The sequence below is a fragment of the Platalea leucorodia genome (assembly GCF_965183815.1).
Source record: "Platalea leucorodia genome assembly, chromosome: 3".
Classification (NCBI taxonomy): domain Eukaryota; kingdom Metazoa; phylum Chordata; class Aves; order Pelecaniformes; family Threskiornithidae; genus Platalea; species Platalea leucorodia.
In genome coordinates this window covers 54,138,054-54,154,594 of record NC_138825.1, presented here as the reverse complement: position 1 = coordinate 54,154,594, position 16,541 = coordinate 54,138,054, and the positions used below count along the sequence as shown (strand labels likewise).

Here is a 16,541-nt window from a genome sequence, read left to right as displayed (position 1 = left end):
AATATCATTTCTAGAATAGCTGTGGTTTATTCCTTAGTAATAATTCATCTAGTGTTGAAATCTAATATTCTGTAATGACTGCCTTCCTAAAGCTGATTTCTTTTACTTCTAATGAGATACACCACTGAATACATTTATTTCTATTTGTGCAGTAAAACTTTGCAATAACAATATATATGCATTTCAACATGTATCCTTGAACTACTATTCGGACTACATTTAAGGTGCATATGTTATCATGTTAAGAAAAAAAGAAAAGAACTGATGACTTAAGCATTCTGAATCAAAAACTGGAAAAGGAAAGAGAGATTTTTCTACTTCTTCCATTAAAACGTGAGTACTTACAAAGCCGCGTAGTAATACTTTGAGGATAAATCATTGAAATAAAAGCAATCAGGATGTGGTTTGGAAAATTATAGAGTCTAACCAAGTAATTGGGATATAAAATATGTACTAGAGACATATAAGTCCTTTTGCTTTCCTTTTAACCATTCCTGGAAGAGAGTATTTTCTGACCTGTTTTCGAATGCAAGCTCCTTCTTGGTTCCTCAGGCCCCTCAATTGGTTGGTCAGCAAGGAAAACTCGTGCCTGGTCCACAGCATTGAGAATGGTTTGCTCTTTATCCTTCAGTTCACGCCTCAGTGCCTTTTGGGAAGGGAAAGAAGAACGCCATTTGTAACTTGGTCTTGTGAACAGCAGATACTATACCATTTTCTGTTTTCACCTCTCTGACCAGACCTGTCTGGTGAGTAATAGCCAACATGTCATTCAGACTGCAAGATAAAATATAAATTTTACAAAACAGAAATGGCAAGAAATTAATTAAGGCTAGAAGGGTATTTTTTTATAGAATTGACTTGAAGAATTGAACACAAGACAGACAATGATGGTAGGTTTTAAAAACACCTCACAGAAACTGAAACTACTACATTTAACTTCCAAAAAATAAAAAACAAGTAAAATTAAAGGGTTTATTGCTATTAACAGGATTGCTAATATATAGTAGATTACTACAACAGGCTATTTTTTCTTTTTTTGGGAGCTGGAATAACAGAAAATTGCATCTGCTGAAACTTAAGATAATTTCACAACTGCTAAAAAGAATTGCCAAAGTACTTTACATTCCTTAGAAAACTCTACCTCTTATTTGTGTCTTCTATATATTAATATTTTTAAAACTTTAAAAAGACATGTAACCAGAACTTTTATGATGAGAATACATTCTGAAAAAACATCCTTCAAATTAGACAAAAATATTTTGAGCCTTATTATGCAGAAACAATTGAGCTTTATATACAGAAAAATAAATCAATTTTTTTTTTTTAAGATGTTTTCATTCTAATGGAAATGAATTTCAGGATATTTTGTTCTCCAGTAGTTATGACTTTTTTAAAAGGGTTAATTGTAACCACCCTTTTTTAAAAAAAGCATTCATAAGTAGGCAGCTGTAATGTTTCTCAGAAAGCACTTTCTTCCATTCAATTTTTTAAGTATAAATCTGTCCCACCTAGAAGGAAACTGCTGTGCATGTCTTATTTGTATTACTTTCTACCAATAGAAACACAAAAGAAGATACTTTAAACATTATTAAAATACCATGCTTAATTTTTCCAATATATTTTTTAGCTCTAATTACAAAATCAAGGCTTGTTTTGCTGACACAATCTGCTCAGGCCCCATTCCAGCTCAAGAAAAGCAGTTAGGCAGTGTTCACAACATTACATAACAAAACAAGTGCTTCCCACTGCAGAAAATAGTGAAAAACAGTTACTACAAAAGTTTCACAAATGCTACCTTATCCTTCTCATCAGTAAGTCTCTTGATGCCACAAACACAAAAAACACCTACCTCTTGACCTTAGCTCTAGCAGGAGGCAAGATGTTACTTTTCCCTCCTTCTCCCCCACTTTATTCCTTTATTCTCCTCATCTTCCCAAATCCTTCTATTCCTTCTCACTCTACTTCTACTCCAAATTAAATAAATAAAAACCAAACCCCAACAAAAACTAATCACTGAAAATATGCTAATCTCCATTACATTTAGGAACTTGCATTTCACAGTCCTATCTTTAGTAACCATTAACTATTGTCTTTATACAAAAAACTCTTCAGAACAGTGTTATCTCTACATGCTTTTGTATAGCAACAATAACAGTAAGACGAATAAGTCCTAGCCTTTGTAGGATTCAGTATATACTATTTAATAAGAAACAAAAATTGTAACTTAAAAATCAAACCCTACTTCGTAAAAGAAAAAAAATTTTTTTACAGAAACTGAAGTATTGTAAAAGCAACATTCCTGAAGAACCCCTTGGAATCAGCACAGTATGTATCAATATTTTAATTTCACATAAGACATTAGAATAAGACTCTTCAAAATCATCCATATTTTACAAATCATGAAAACATTCTCTACACAGTAATTTGTTTCATGAAAGAAGACAGACAGGAAGCCATTATCACTACTGTGCAGTTAAGGCTCAAAAATTACTCAGATTTTGTCAAAAACAGAGGGTTGATTACTTTTCTTCAGTGTGAAGCAGGAAAACTTTCTAGAATTACTTTTTCTTCATCCATCCGATTTCACAAATATTTCCAAAACATGTAAGAAAAACAAAGCTATGACAGATTTTGAGCCTACTAAGAAATTTCAGCAGTTAGAAATAATCTAGAGAAGGATCTCTTCCGCTGTGTCTCTCCTGTTTACCTTCACATATTGTGTTCATCAATTTCTCCTGATCACCCTCAATAAAACTTCAATCAAGTTTGACCTAAGAGACCTTGGATTTAATTCTCTGTCCCCCTCCACCATCCCTGCCACTGAAGCTGTTCAAATTGAAGTTGACAACACAAAGATTTTAAGACTTTGGCCCATCAACTCTAAGTCATCCATGGCATTCTTTATTAGCATATCTTGACAAAGAAATCTTTTAGCATGAAAGAAACCTTGCACATGTGTCGTGGTTTAACCCCAGCCAGCAACTAAGCACCACACAGCCGCTCGCTCACTCCCCCCCGGTGGGATGGGGGAGAGAATCGGAAGAGTAAAAGTGAGAAAACTCATGGGTTGAGATAAAGACAGTTTAATAGGTAAAGCAAAAGCCGCGTGCACAAGCAAAGCAAAGCAAGGAATTCATTCGCTACTTCCCAGCGGCAGGCAGGTGTTCAGCCATCCCCAGGAAAGCAGGGCTCCATCACGCGTAACGGTTACTTGGGAAGACAAACGCCATCACTCCGAACGTCCCCCCCTTCCTTCTTCTTCCCCCAGCTTATATACTGAGCATGACGTCATATGGTATGGAATAGCCCTTTGGCCAGTCTGGGTCAGCTGTCCTAGCTATGCTCCCTCCCAGCTTCCTATGCACCTGGCAGAGCACAAGAAGCTAAAAAGTCCTTGACTAGTGCAAACTCTACTCAGCAAGAACCAAAACATCAGTGTCTTATCAACATTATTCTCATCCTAAATCCAAAACACAGCACTCTACCAGCTACTAAGAAGAAAATTAACTCTATCCCAGCTGAAACCAGGACAACATGAAATAATAATATTGAAATAATTTAGTAGTAGAGTATCTTGAACTTCTTACATTATGGTTTATACATTTTTTCTTATGCCACAGATGCAAAAATAATTTTTGAAACACCCACTCAAGACTTGCATAACTTTATTCCTTGTTTCTTAGCAATACTCGATATATCTCCTTGTCTCTCTCTTTCTGCCAGTGAACAAGAACACCAATGAGAGTACATGATGCAAGAATAACCAAGTTATGTCAATAACACCCTCTTGTCCTTCCAGGCAAACCTCTCTGCAACAGAACAGAAAAGAAACCCACTTATAAATCTAATCTTGAGATCATATATCATCTGTCTTGAGTGGACTGAAGAAAGATTTCATTGGAAAAAAGCACACCTACAAGAACACTACAGAGTAAAAGTCATAAAAAGCCCAGCAAGGAACATAAAAGCTGCAATACTGAATTTGATTACTGTATTAAAGATTTTTATATAAAAAAAGAAGCGCAATCATGTATTTTGGTGTTTTATCTAGTTTTGCAAAAGATGCCTCCCCAATGGCTACTCAGAATGGACGCACCTCTTTCAGTAGAGAAGTATAATACTGTGTCACTTCATTCACCCTTGTTTGTCATTAAGGACTAAAATAGTTAAAGCATTCATACAGCTTTGAGCATAGCACAGGTTTTGGTAGAGAGAGAACTCTTTCCCTGTAGACAGCTACACTTTTCAGGGAGAAAATTAATACTAGAGTTTTTGTATAGATTAAATAAATAATAAGTGAAGGTATGGCAAAAGGTTTTGAGGCATCTCAAAACCTGTCACTTAAACTGTCCACAAATAAGGTAAACACATGGATGCAAGTATTTTTTTAGTCCTGTTGGGTATGCAGATGTGAATGCAGAATGAAAACAGGAACACTGAGCACATAAATAGCACAATTATTTTTTCCCACATGGTGCTCCTTTATATTTATAAAAGTACAATGATATTTTAAAGCTATATTGGTCATACAAAAAGTGGCTGTAAGCAGCTTTGGCAGTAATTCATATCCCCATATTTCATACTACAATTCTAAATTGTACAATTACTGTATACTTTAGGTAATGGTTTAAAATGCAAGCTTCACTTCCTTCAGTAGTCTGACAGGTATCAGACTACCAAATCCAACACCCACGCTTCCAAAAGTTTTATTGCATTTGCAAATTCGTTCTTATTTCCTACATAAACCAGGACAAGGATTTTTAAAGATTCCTGGAGAAACCAACACTAGTTCTAGACATTCTTGATTCTTATAAAAAAAGGGGAAAAAAAAAAAACAAACAACCTGGAAATGTAAAATCTGGTGTGTTGATGAAGTGTCAACACAAACAGTTTTCAGAGCTGACCTTAAATAATACTAGCCAAGAATAATTAAAAAAATCCTCCTCTGAGACTTGAAAGAATTCTTCCACTGCTAGATAGACAGGGGCTCACAAACCCACGCTCTTCAAATGTTTTATGCAGCATCACACAAAGCAACAACTACGAAGAGCATCACAGCGTTCATTTTGCAGGCATGAGGGACATCCTCCAAGTTACTTGACTATGGCAGAATAACCCAGGACCCCACTAACACAATCCTCTTCTCAGGGAAGAGAACAAAGAAGTGTTAGCTCCCTGATTTACAACCATGAGCCAATGATTTATTTTCAACTTTGATTTGTTCCTCTTTCAGTAACTGTGAAACATATGTTTTTCCTATTATAACTTTGGAAATTATATACCATTTATTCTGTTATACCAAGATAATCTAACCCATTTGCCCTCTCTTCATTAGAGATGCTTATGATTTCTAACATAAAAACTAACTCTTCTTACAAGCTAACATTTTTTAACTTACTGTCTGAACTTATAGACATGGAATTTGTCTAAACTAAGGCCTTCCAAAATTTCTGTTGGGAATGCTTTGTAGCTGAAGCCTTTTCCACTCTTGAAAAATTAGAAAGCTAGAAAAACTTTTACTATTCATGAATTTTTACACTGTTTAGTGTATCCTGTAAGCACCTATTTCCTTCAATTGCATCTTAAAATTATTTTTTGAGCATAGTAAGTGGGCTTCCAAAATTATGCACTGCTGATTTACAGCCTCTTTTTTCCTCTCTTGAATTGTACAGGCTTGTACAGAATAATTCAAGGAGCAGATCGGCTTAATAGTTCCAACAGATGAAGGCAAAACTAATTTCAAAGAAAACACAGGGGATGTTTCTTAAAAACAGAACATATTTAAATCAGGTCTCATTATGCACTCTTTCAAGGAAGTAAAGACGCACGTTATTGTAACTCATATCAGTTTATTACATTGTATCTTTATGTGCCAATCAGCAGCTCCTGTAGCATTTAATTACTTAGTCATCTTTATTCTGCGCCCGGTGCTTGAAAAACTCCTGTTACTTTTATACACTAAAATGAAATGGAAAAAATCATCTGTGGCGTATAATAGGATGGGGAGAATAAGTAGGATGATTGAGAAAACTTGAAGAATGGAAAGAGGAATTGTTTATAAAGATCACACAGAGATCAAGGCTGTGACCGAGCCTCTGCCAGCTGTCTGCATCATGAAAGAACCAGCTAGAAAGAAAATAAGTGTAGCATGTTTAAAAGCTGCTCCTTCATGACAGACACTATTTAATATAACACGTACACATGAAGTTTCAAAAGTAAGTATTTTGGTCTCTGGACACATCTCTATGTGAAGATCAGTTTTATAATGTCTCTACCCCAGCTGATATAGAATACATTCAAATAAAGAGCAATATTTAATCTCACCATGCATTTACCTTTTATTACTTCACACTTAATCTATGTGGCAAAAGAAATAACGAAGGAGAAAAATCATGCCTAATATATGACCATTAATACCTGGAGATACATAGAGACACATGCAGCACATGGGACTTCAAAGATGAGACCCAATCCTACATGTTCTGAAAGTCAGTGACAAACAGTGACCAACACCAGAATAAGGAAAGGAAGGCAAAGATCAGAGTGGAAAAAAAAGAGAAAGCTCTTTGCCTATGTAATAAATATATATTGAGTATTTCAGATTCATTTTTTTTTAAACAGAAGAATCTAAACAGAAGTTTAAGTTTTGGAGGTTTATCCCATGTCACTTGCAAAAGATTTCTCAAAAAGGACCAAAGACAAGTGAGTGGCAAAGGCTGCATTTTTCTAAATTGTCTCTCAGTTTACCATTTACCACTTGCTGCCTCTATTGCTGTAGTGGCGATACAGAGTGCCCAAATAGGGTGGCAGCGACTAGGGTTCAACATGAGAATAGATCTGGAAGTCACATCCTAGCAAGTTCCTTTTTTGCCTGCATGCGCCGGGAAACTAAATTGACAGGAATATAAGACCATAGATGTGGGCAAAAGAGAGAATTAGACTATGCATATCGATGATATTTTACCAGAGGCCAATAAATGTTAGCTTACATAAGACTTTCCCTTTGATTTATCAAAAAAGACGCTTCAGGCCAGAAATAGGGGTATTTCTTCACTGAGACTATTTGTCCCTTGATAATTTCCCTTCCCGCTCTAGCCTATCGATGAGTGGATGTGGTCACAGCTATTTACCGAAAATATCACCCACCTCTGTATATGCATTACTAGGTATGCATTACATGAAATAAGCATCTATAACTAATTCTCCAACAAAGTGCTTCACAGTAGTACAGCCAAAGAGACAGAGGATGGAAAGTATGCTTGATCATCTACTGTTCAGACTTACAGACATGAAATATGAAGCTGTCACTGACATTTTAGAAACTAATAAACTGACAATCTCAAACTGCATCCATGTATTTATGTGGTGACGCCTTAATTAAGAAAGGGTAACTGACTTCCTTCTGAACTTGTTAAAGTAGTTCAAAAACAGTAAGACTATTTTCTTCATTTTCTTCTAACAGCATTTTAAAATCAGAAAAAGATGTTTTGAAGCCTGTTTGGAAAGTTTTCACTTACAATAACCTTGCAGAGACTTTGAGAGGACTCCTTTGTGCACTAGAAAAAGAATCCAATACCACATTGTAATGCCAAAAGTAAGCTTCATTTTCATACAGATTGCATCAAAAAAGACATTAAAAAGTTACTCTTAAAGAGTACAAGGCTACATTATTCTTAAAAATTAAAGATTGTGTTTCACACAGTTAATGATTTGCAAGAAAGAACCTCTCTAGTCTTTTCTGAAGGAAGCTGAGTCCTGCATTCCCTAGAGATGCTGGAGGATCTAAATCCAAGTAGAGATGAAGGGAGACACTGCTTAATTGAGCAAAGGTTACAAAAAATGAGGCATAATGATGCTCATTAATATGTCTTCCAGCACCAATAATCTTACGTAACTGGATTTCATATTTCCTAGCCCACTGAAATGAGACTTTGTTATTTGTGTTTCTAGGTCAATGATAACCAAGCCTTGGTTGCCCTGAGACATTTGGAGGGCTCAACAGAGCATAGTCTTAGGCACTAGAAAGCATGGAATGCTGGCAGCTGTTTTGTTTTTTTTCCCCCCAATATGCTTTGGAACTGTTTGGAAAAAAACAAACCAACCAACCACACACTATACATCTCTGAGCTGTTGCCAAAAGCATTATCTTCAAAACATTTTTTCTAAAAATATATGATTATTGTACTTTACACAAAAGTAATCCGAAAAGACAGAGATCTCAGTGTGTTGACACAAATTCCCCACTGAATGAACTACTGAAATCCTCAGAACTACAGCCATTCTAGATGTCTCCAACAAGGTTAGTGGAACCCTGTTGTGACGGGTTTGCTACACGCTTAGCACATATCTACTGAACTTGCCTTGTTGGGTCTTTTTCCCCTCTTTCAAGAAAGCCATTTTTTGAATATTCAACTCTTACTTCTCATTCCACTGTACCAAGAGAGGGATGTCCTTTCTATGGATAAGTTTTCTCTCTTATCAATGACAATACTGACCAGGACTGTTAAAGGGACAGCAATCTGTTTTTCTTTTGGTTTTATGTACTCTAATTTTTTAATACAGGGCTGGGGGGAAGTATATGAACAAAATAGAACTAAACCTGCTAGAATACAATGCTTCTTTTGCTCATCCAGCCAGTTACTAAGGTAACTGAACATATTTTGGCCTAAAGCCATTGTAATACGACAGTTAAAAAAGGGCATGAGAATCATTAAATTTGATGGCTTGAATAAAACTACACAAAAGAAATAGATTAAAACAGGGTTGTTTTACATTGCTATGCACAGGAAAAAAAGTAATGTTTTTAATGGTGCTTTTTAAAAAAAAAAAAAAAAAAAAATCTGTTTAACATACCTAATCAGGATTTAATATAAGAATTCATACAGGCTGCACCCCAAAGACAGCAAAAATGCCTGAGTCAGAGTGCAGAGCCTGACAGAGAGGGAAGCTCTTGAAGCTTTCCACTCTTTGGGTGATGGAAAAAAGTATTTACTTCTACGCAACAGCAGCAATCATCCTGCTAGCAGCAGAACCAATTTTCAAATGCCAAACTGCTTGTAAATACACATTCAATTTTATATCAAAGGACTACGATGTGCTTTTGGTGAAGGAAAATTAATCTCACCAACCTTTACTATGGAAACATGACAACCACCCTGTATCAACAACCTTGAAAGACTAGACTTTGGTTTTGGTTTTTTGTTGTTGTTTGGGGTTTGGTTTGGTTTGTTAAAACCTCCTCTGAGGAAAGTCATGACTAGGTTCGCAGGGCAGAAAGAGAAATGAACATGCAACTTCTGGTTTGGATTTTTCCTGTAGAAGAAGATTACACAGTTCATACTAAAAGGATTAACCAGCAAGTTGTGATGTTAACACACATGCTTGTGTTTAACAATTCCAGATGATCAAACCCTCCATTTTAGATCAGATCCAAATAACAGCACTTCAAAAGTGAAATACCCTTGAACACTAGGCCAAGGTTCAAAACAAACTGGAGAAGAAAATGCCATCTACATGTCATCTGTGCAGTCCACAGAAATATTTTCAGGGTTTTTTTGTAAGACACAAACACATGTACATACAGATGTAAAATAGTTCATTGTGCCCCAATGAATTATAAAACAGTAATATGCTCAATGAAACCACTTGATTCCTACAGTTACCACCCTGCAAACACATTTAAGGCCAGACAGGCAGCAAGTGCTCTGCATCACTGATAAAAGATCAGGTTATGTGGCACTGATGCGCTCCTCACTTCAGGAAAGGCACACCTAAGCACCAACCCGTAGATAAGGAAATCTGAACAGCAATTTGAAACTTCCCGTTCTATTCTTGACTTCATTACTGGTTTTAGAACATTATGAGATATTTTCCCATAAGAACCCAACCACTTAAAAATGAATAGTTTAACAAATAATGTGTTTCAAATCATTCCTTTCAGGCATTCAGGTATTGTACTTTGTCAATGACTAATATCAGCAGACTTGAAAGATAACAGGTTGTGATGCAGCAATCACTTCACAATTATTTTGTAATTCATGTATTTTTACAGCTAGCTGAAAGGACAGAACCAGATCCAGAGCAAAATCAATTCATACCACCTCTCCGGTCTCAATCGCTTGAGCATGACATGGTGTCTACTTTAACAAGGGCTTCTCCTTTACAAGTGACTAGATGGCAAAAGTGATTTAAAAATCTGACGTGAGATAAAAGGCTTTAAAAAGCTCAACCTTCTAATAACTATTAGACTTTTAACATTACCATGTGATCTAGAAACTCTGGACTACACTTAAAAAAAACCCCAAAACATAAAATAAAACCAAGCAAATGGAAACAGTATACGCAGGAAACCCCAATAGTCTCCTCGCTCCTCCACCTTCAAAGCAGCCTCTTCTTTTTAGGAAAATTTGTTGGCTTCCATTGCTACCACATTTTTTTTGTATTATAAAAATACAAGAGTAGCAACCTTTTACTATCTGTGAACTGCACTGAGTATTTTTTTTTAATTAAAATGTTGTTTTAAAGAAAAAAAAAAAAAGGTTCACCAACCATGATGCTTTAGATATATATGCCCAAAGAAATAACGAGAGACCTTCTGCCATTTACATGAAATGTGAAAAGCATCCATCATTCCTATTGACACAAAGGATTTGTTTAATGTGGAATATTGGCAGCATGTACAAACTGAAGGCATCTTCCTATATAAAAGAAAACAAGAGTGATTTGATGGTATCTGTGGAATTAGCATGAAAATGAATTGTCAGTAATTTTTAAGACAATTCTCCATTCTCTATGTATATGGAATTAGAATAAACTCCACTGTCCATGCACCTCTCAGAGAAACACATCATGGATTTTCATGAAGAACCTAGCTTCAAATTCTTGAAGACACAGTCTGAGGATTCTACAATGCAACAGAAGTATCATGGGTATTCATGTATATCTCTGATCGACAGAAGGTGGGAAGAGAAGTAACCCTCTTTACTTGCTTCACTTTCTTTTGCCTATCCCCCCAATCTCTGCTACTAGCTCCTGTCAGAAATAAGACAACAGCTTATCTGAAACTTAGGGACAAATCAGAACCTTTATTCTAACACGTACAAGAACTGGTGTCCAGACAAAGGGGACTGACACTAAGAAATCAGCAAAGATGCAATGCCATTTTAAATTGTCTGCCAGAAATACCCCAAAAAAACCCATAGGAAAACATCACTGTACAATGCCAAATAAAGCATTGCAGTGAGTCTATTTCAAAGGCATTTAAACAGATTATACTCTCTAAAAATCAACCTTCAAGACAAGGCAATATATCATCAAAATAAGGATCCTTTCATTTCAGATGAAACTGTTTTGTAGAGCTATCTACAGAAGTTACATTTCTTCCACAGTCTTCATCAAAGTTTTACCTCCTTTGAAAAAGCAAGGGAAATTTTTGTCCTCAATGCTAACTCTAATTAGCTTCAAGCCATGAAACTGTGCAGTGCATAGCATATAACAGTGTAGCTTTAGACAAGTTTTACTACTCAGTTATGTAAACCCCAACAAATGAGGTTATGGTGGAAACACTGTCAGAGTGTCAAATCTGTGTCTCTTCTTTATGGGTAGCAACTGGTGTAACTTCTGCTTTTTATATCACAAAATACTTACATGGAAAAGTGGGGGAGGGATAAAGAAGAAAAAAAGAGTATTTTTTTTTTTTTATGCATCCTAAACACGCAATGCCTCCAGCCTGACACAATACACACAAAATATCTGCTGCATATTAAATGGCTTATTACTTAATTTAGCAAGAGCACTCAAATATTCTATTAGCACTAGTAACCACATATATCTACAGTGTCTTGCACTATTTCCCTGCACCATGCAATGGTAACCATCTACCTCTTCAACATAACAGAGAGAAATTCCTCTTTCTTTGCTTGCCAGCAACAGAGAGGCTTGTGTTTGTTTAGCCTGTATTATTACTGAGCATTGATGAACTGCCATAAGATTCTTCCTTCAAACTGAGATAATATCATTCACAAGCTGGATGCTGCATTGTTGTTGTTAAGAGTAGTTAAACTCAGGTCACCTTTTGCTCATTTTGGGTGATTAAAATTTCCTCTGCAGTTGTTCAAATAAACATCAAAGGGACAAGTCTAATACGTTTGGTCTCATAAGCTACTTTACTATTAAATGGTACCTACCATATTACTGCAGAGGTCTTGAGAATTGCAGTTCAAACTCCAGACACTCAGGGGTAACTTTATGGTATGGAGCACTATACTTTGTGAGCATGCCCATATCTCACATACAAGAAAGGTTTCCTGTAACATCAGCCTCCCTAGTGCAAGTGTACCTCATGGTCCTCACTGATGAATTGCTATCATTATAAAAAAAAAAAAAAAAAAAGGGTTGTATTACATGACATCACCTATAAATTATAAATAATCAGAAAAGTGAGATCACTGCAAAAAGTCTCAGAGGAGCATCTCCATCTCCTGTCTGACAGTTGCGTAAGGCGAGGAACATTTCCCTCTGCAGGAGGAAGCACAGGCACCAGAGCCCAGCTGAATGCTACAGCAGCACAATGCTAGAGACCAGTTGCAATCTGAGACTACCTCTAGTGTTTCTGTTCTGGGTTTTGGGTTCGGTTGTGTATGTATGCATGTATGCACACATGACAGAGGACTGCTATCAGAAATCCTTTCAGAAGCAGAAATCCTGTCAAAGCTAATTACTCCTCTTTCTTAGAAACAGTCACTTTGGTTTCTCTTTGGAAGCAAATGGTCTAGACAGACGACTGAATAATTACTAAACAGTCAACAATCTGTCCTCTACTGATGGATTCTCCCTATGCAGCAGAACACCACAGAGCTGGGGACAGGCGGCAGAAGAGCAGCTACACTGGCTCAGAACAAAGGTCCTGTGTCACCAGGACCAGCTGCAAAAGTCATGTCAACCAGATGATGCTCAAAGTAGGGAAAAAAACTGACTTAAAATTACCAGAGGTCAACCCAGAAAGTTTTCCCTCGTCAAACTACAATTCCTTATTATGCTCACACCATGATCTATCTCATGGTTTGTGTTACATGCTCCCCTCTCCCTAACCATTTCTCTCTTGGTTATTTTACATCACCAAGGCGTACCTCTCCACCCCCTGCCTTGTCGCTTTTGCTCTCCTGTTTTCCACTATAGTTTTCCATATTCAAAACTATCCAAACTGACAGAGTCTTTGTAAAGCTTATACCACATAGTTGGTTACTCTGATATGACAGATTATACTGGATCTCTGGTTTTGGTCACTTTTCCAAAATTTCCTGTCTCTGGATCACATGCTAGTATTTCCAACATGTGCTCAGTAGGGAAAAATTCCTGTAAAACCACCACTGTGAAAAATAAGCAGTGTTTGAGATCGGAGATATTCTACTCCAGACAATTCTCCAGGCGTATTTGGGAGAGACGCAAGGAAGGAATACCTTAAGAGCAACAAGAATGTTTCTGGTTAGTCACCTCCTTCAGCTGGTCCTAGTTGCAATCAGAAGTTAGAGCAACATGAAAAAGCAGAACTTGACACCTGTGCCTTGTCCGTACAAGGCAATGGCATTAAAAAAAACAAAACAAAAACAAAAGGGAAAAAAGGCAAAGAAAAAAGCAAGCCCCAGCTGTAATATGTCACATATTCCATGGCACAGCAGCAATGCAGCACGTATCACAACATAGTTGTGGGGGGTTTGGTTTTGGGTTTTTTTTTGTTTTGATTTGGTTTTTTTTGGTGGGTTGGGGGTGCATGTGGGGGGGGGGGTGTGCGTGTGTTAAGTAGCAGAGGACTCTCCCTCATCATGAATCACACCAAAACGAAATAACAAACAGAACTTCAGCTGGGAGTTTTAGCCCCTTGTCAAACAGGGAACATCCAAACTTGTCACAACATGCAATAGTCTGTATCACTTTACTAGGTCCTTGAGTTTTCAAATAGGTGATCTAACAATGTCTCAAAACCAACAGAAAACCCAGCTGGACCTGTAAATTAAAATAAGCAGATAAGCAAAAAAATATGGCTGCTTTCAGTCAACCCTACCAATAAGAAACTACGATTAAAACATAGCCAGGCATTCAGTATACATATATTAATAAAAAACAGTGGGTAAACGTGCTTGAAAATTGTCAGTGTTTTGCAAATTGTGCTAAATCATCCAATTACAGAGTTGTGCCCTCCTACTATCCAACTGAGTTTGTTATCTGATTTTAACTTAATCTGTTTTTTTTCAGTAGAAAAAAACCCTCAAATTCAAATAATCCAGGCAAAGTTCTTCAAAATATCCACAGACACTAAAGAGAAATCTTTGCCTATTTTTCCCCATCAAAAGTTCTTATAATAGCTGTTTGCATAAACCATATTCCTTGATTAAAAATAATTCTATAAGAATGTTAATTTGGAAAAAAAACCCCACAAACTACTGAACCTTATTGCAAATGTTGTCATTAACCATTTTTTTGGAGGACTAAAAAGTGGTTTTCCATTTATGAGAAAGAAGTAATTTCATATAACGGGCACTAATTTGCGGGCAATTAGTGAAAGAGGCTAGTACTTAACAGCATACTTCCATGAAGCAAGGCACATTACAGTTAACTCAGCTCCACAAATACTTTCCCACAGAAGGCAGACACATCAGACCGATCACAAGACTTATTACTTGTGTTCACTCACTTCATTTCCTTTCTCTGCTTTGTTTCTTTTGTTTCTCCAGTATGAAAAAGCTTTTTTTTTTTTTTTTCTTTTTTTAAGCTCTTCAGGCAAAGTATTGGAATATTTCACGTGTAGTAAACCCAGCGTCTACTAAACAGGATTTCTTCTTCTTCAGAAACCAAGAATTGGAAACCATAAACAATTTCTCATTAAGAAGCAAAATTGCATACAATCAAATTGTTGTTTTTAGTCATCAATACTTAGAAACAAGCTGTATGCCATGGCAAAGTTACCTAGTAAAGGTATGGAGAGAAATAGAAGCAATAAGTAAAATGCTGAAGGTATGAACAATAACACTGAGGACCAACACAGGGAATGTCTTAAACCCAAAAACTAGAGTTGGTTTTAGTGACTGGATGCCATTAGGAGTAACAAAGGATATTCTGACATATCTACAACAATATTTCCCAGAAATGTAAATATCAACTTAAAGCCATTAAAAAAAAGTGAAAACGTGCAAACAAGCAGTGCAGCAAGACACCTATGCACTTGTCCCTTACCCCAGAAACCCTTAATGAAAAGCGTACAACATAAATACGGATTTTAAAAACAGTAAAGGAATTTCACTTATTTAGTTCATTTATATTGTATTTAGTACTGGGGTGCTCTAGCTTCAGTACTTCTAACTCAGGAAAGAAATCATTGCTTTCTTAGAAATCTCTTCACATTCATGTACAAGTATAATCAAAGTGTGGTTTGAGAGAGAGAGAGAGAGAGAGAGAGAGAGAGAGAGACTTAGACCACACACATCATTTTAGGACCCAAACGTTTTCCAGGACAGCATTAAGCAATGTGATTCACATCTGCCCTGCCTTTGCTCTTTCATTTTCTCTCCAGCAAGAAAAGTATTTTTGTTTTTACATACCACTGGGGTTTGTTTGTTTGTTTTATATACTGTGATGTGTTTACTACCAGCCCTTCCTTCATGTACCTTTACTCCACAACTTTAGATCAGTGTTAAGATAAACAACAACTTCCTCCTCTTCCAGTGCTGCTGCACCACCACCATGAAAAGCCTAAGTAGGCAGACATGGGTGAAAAAAGGGTTTGAGCAACTGCAGCTAAGCAACCATGCTCACCACACTAAGAATCTCTTAGCAGCCAGAAAGGTCAGAAGGCGTTATCTGCACACTCATACAGAAGAACACAAGATCATCAAAAATCATCCCAAATGAGGCTGACCTATTGAAAATGAGTAATTTCAACCAAGCACGATTGCCTTGTATCTTCAGACTCCTCGGCGTGTTTCTCTCTGCCCGTGCACATCACCTCTCTATCGGCTCTGTCCACTGCATCCGAGCTCTGAGCCAGCTGCGAGCACCACAAATACAGCATGACAGAGAAAAATGCTGATTCCGTGCACATCGCTGGTGTTAAAGAAGCTGCTACGTGGTCAGTTCCCATACTACCTGTGCACAGACATCAAGCATCACTGCAGAATGAATTGATCTTTGCAGAATGCCAACACAAAACTAAGCGTTGAATATTCGAGATAGTTTTCAAGGAATCTTTCATTGGGCTTCTTTCTCAAAGAAAAGCTCGTACCACCATAACACATCACTGGGCACCTCTACCATGCTCGCAGAAGAAAAGCTGTAGCAGAGCTTAGGATATTTCGTTAAGAAGTGTGGATTGGGCTTGAACATTTATTATTGCAAATAGTAGTTCATCTTTTAGCTCAGTTTCCCAGTGTAGCCCTTTGACATGGAAGGCTGGATATAAGTTAGTTACGCACAACTCTACAAGCATCTTTTTAGCTAGCTTATATTTGTGTATGTCCAGCACTGATCATCTTGTCACTACCAAAGTAATA

The 16,541-nt window shown here is 36.8% G+C and overlaps 1 protein-coding gene across 6 annotated transcripts in view; it reads right to left on the bottom strand.

Moving 5' to 3' along the window:
* The window catches only part of UTRN (utrophin), a gene marked incomplete at its 5' end in the record, with an annotated part of 401,089 nt that overhangs the window by 101,167 nt on the left and 283,381 nt on the right, over positions 1–16,541 (bottom strand). For all 6 annotated transcript variants that reach the window (XM_082306872.1, XM_082306874.1, XM_082306873.1 and 3 more), the window contains one exon: positions 517–646. In XM_082306872.1, the coding sequence (XP_082162998.1) occupies positions 517–646 (130 nt within the window). The remainder of the gene's footprint in view (positions 1–516; positions 647–16,541) is intronic.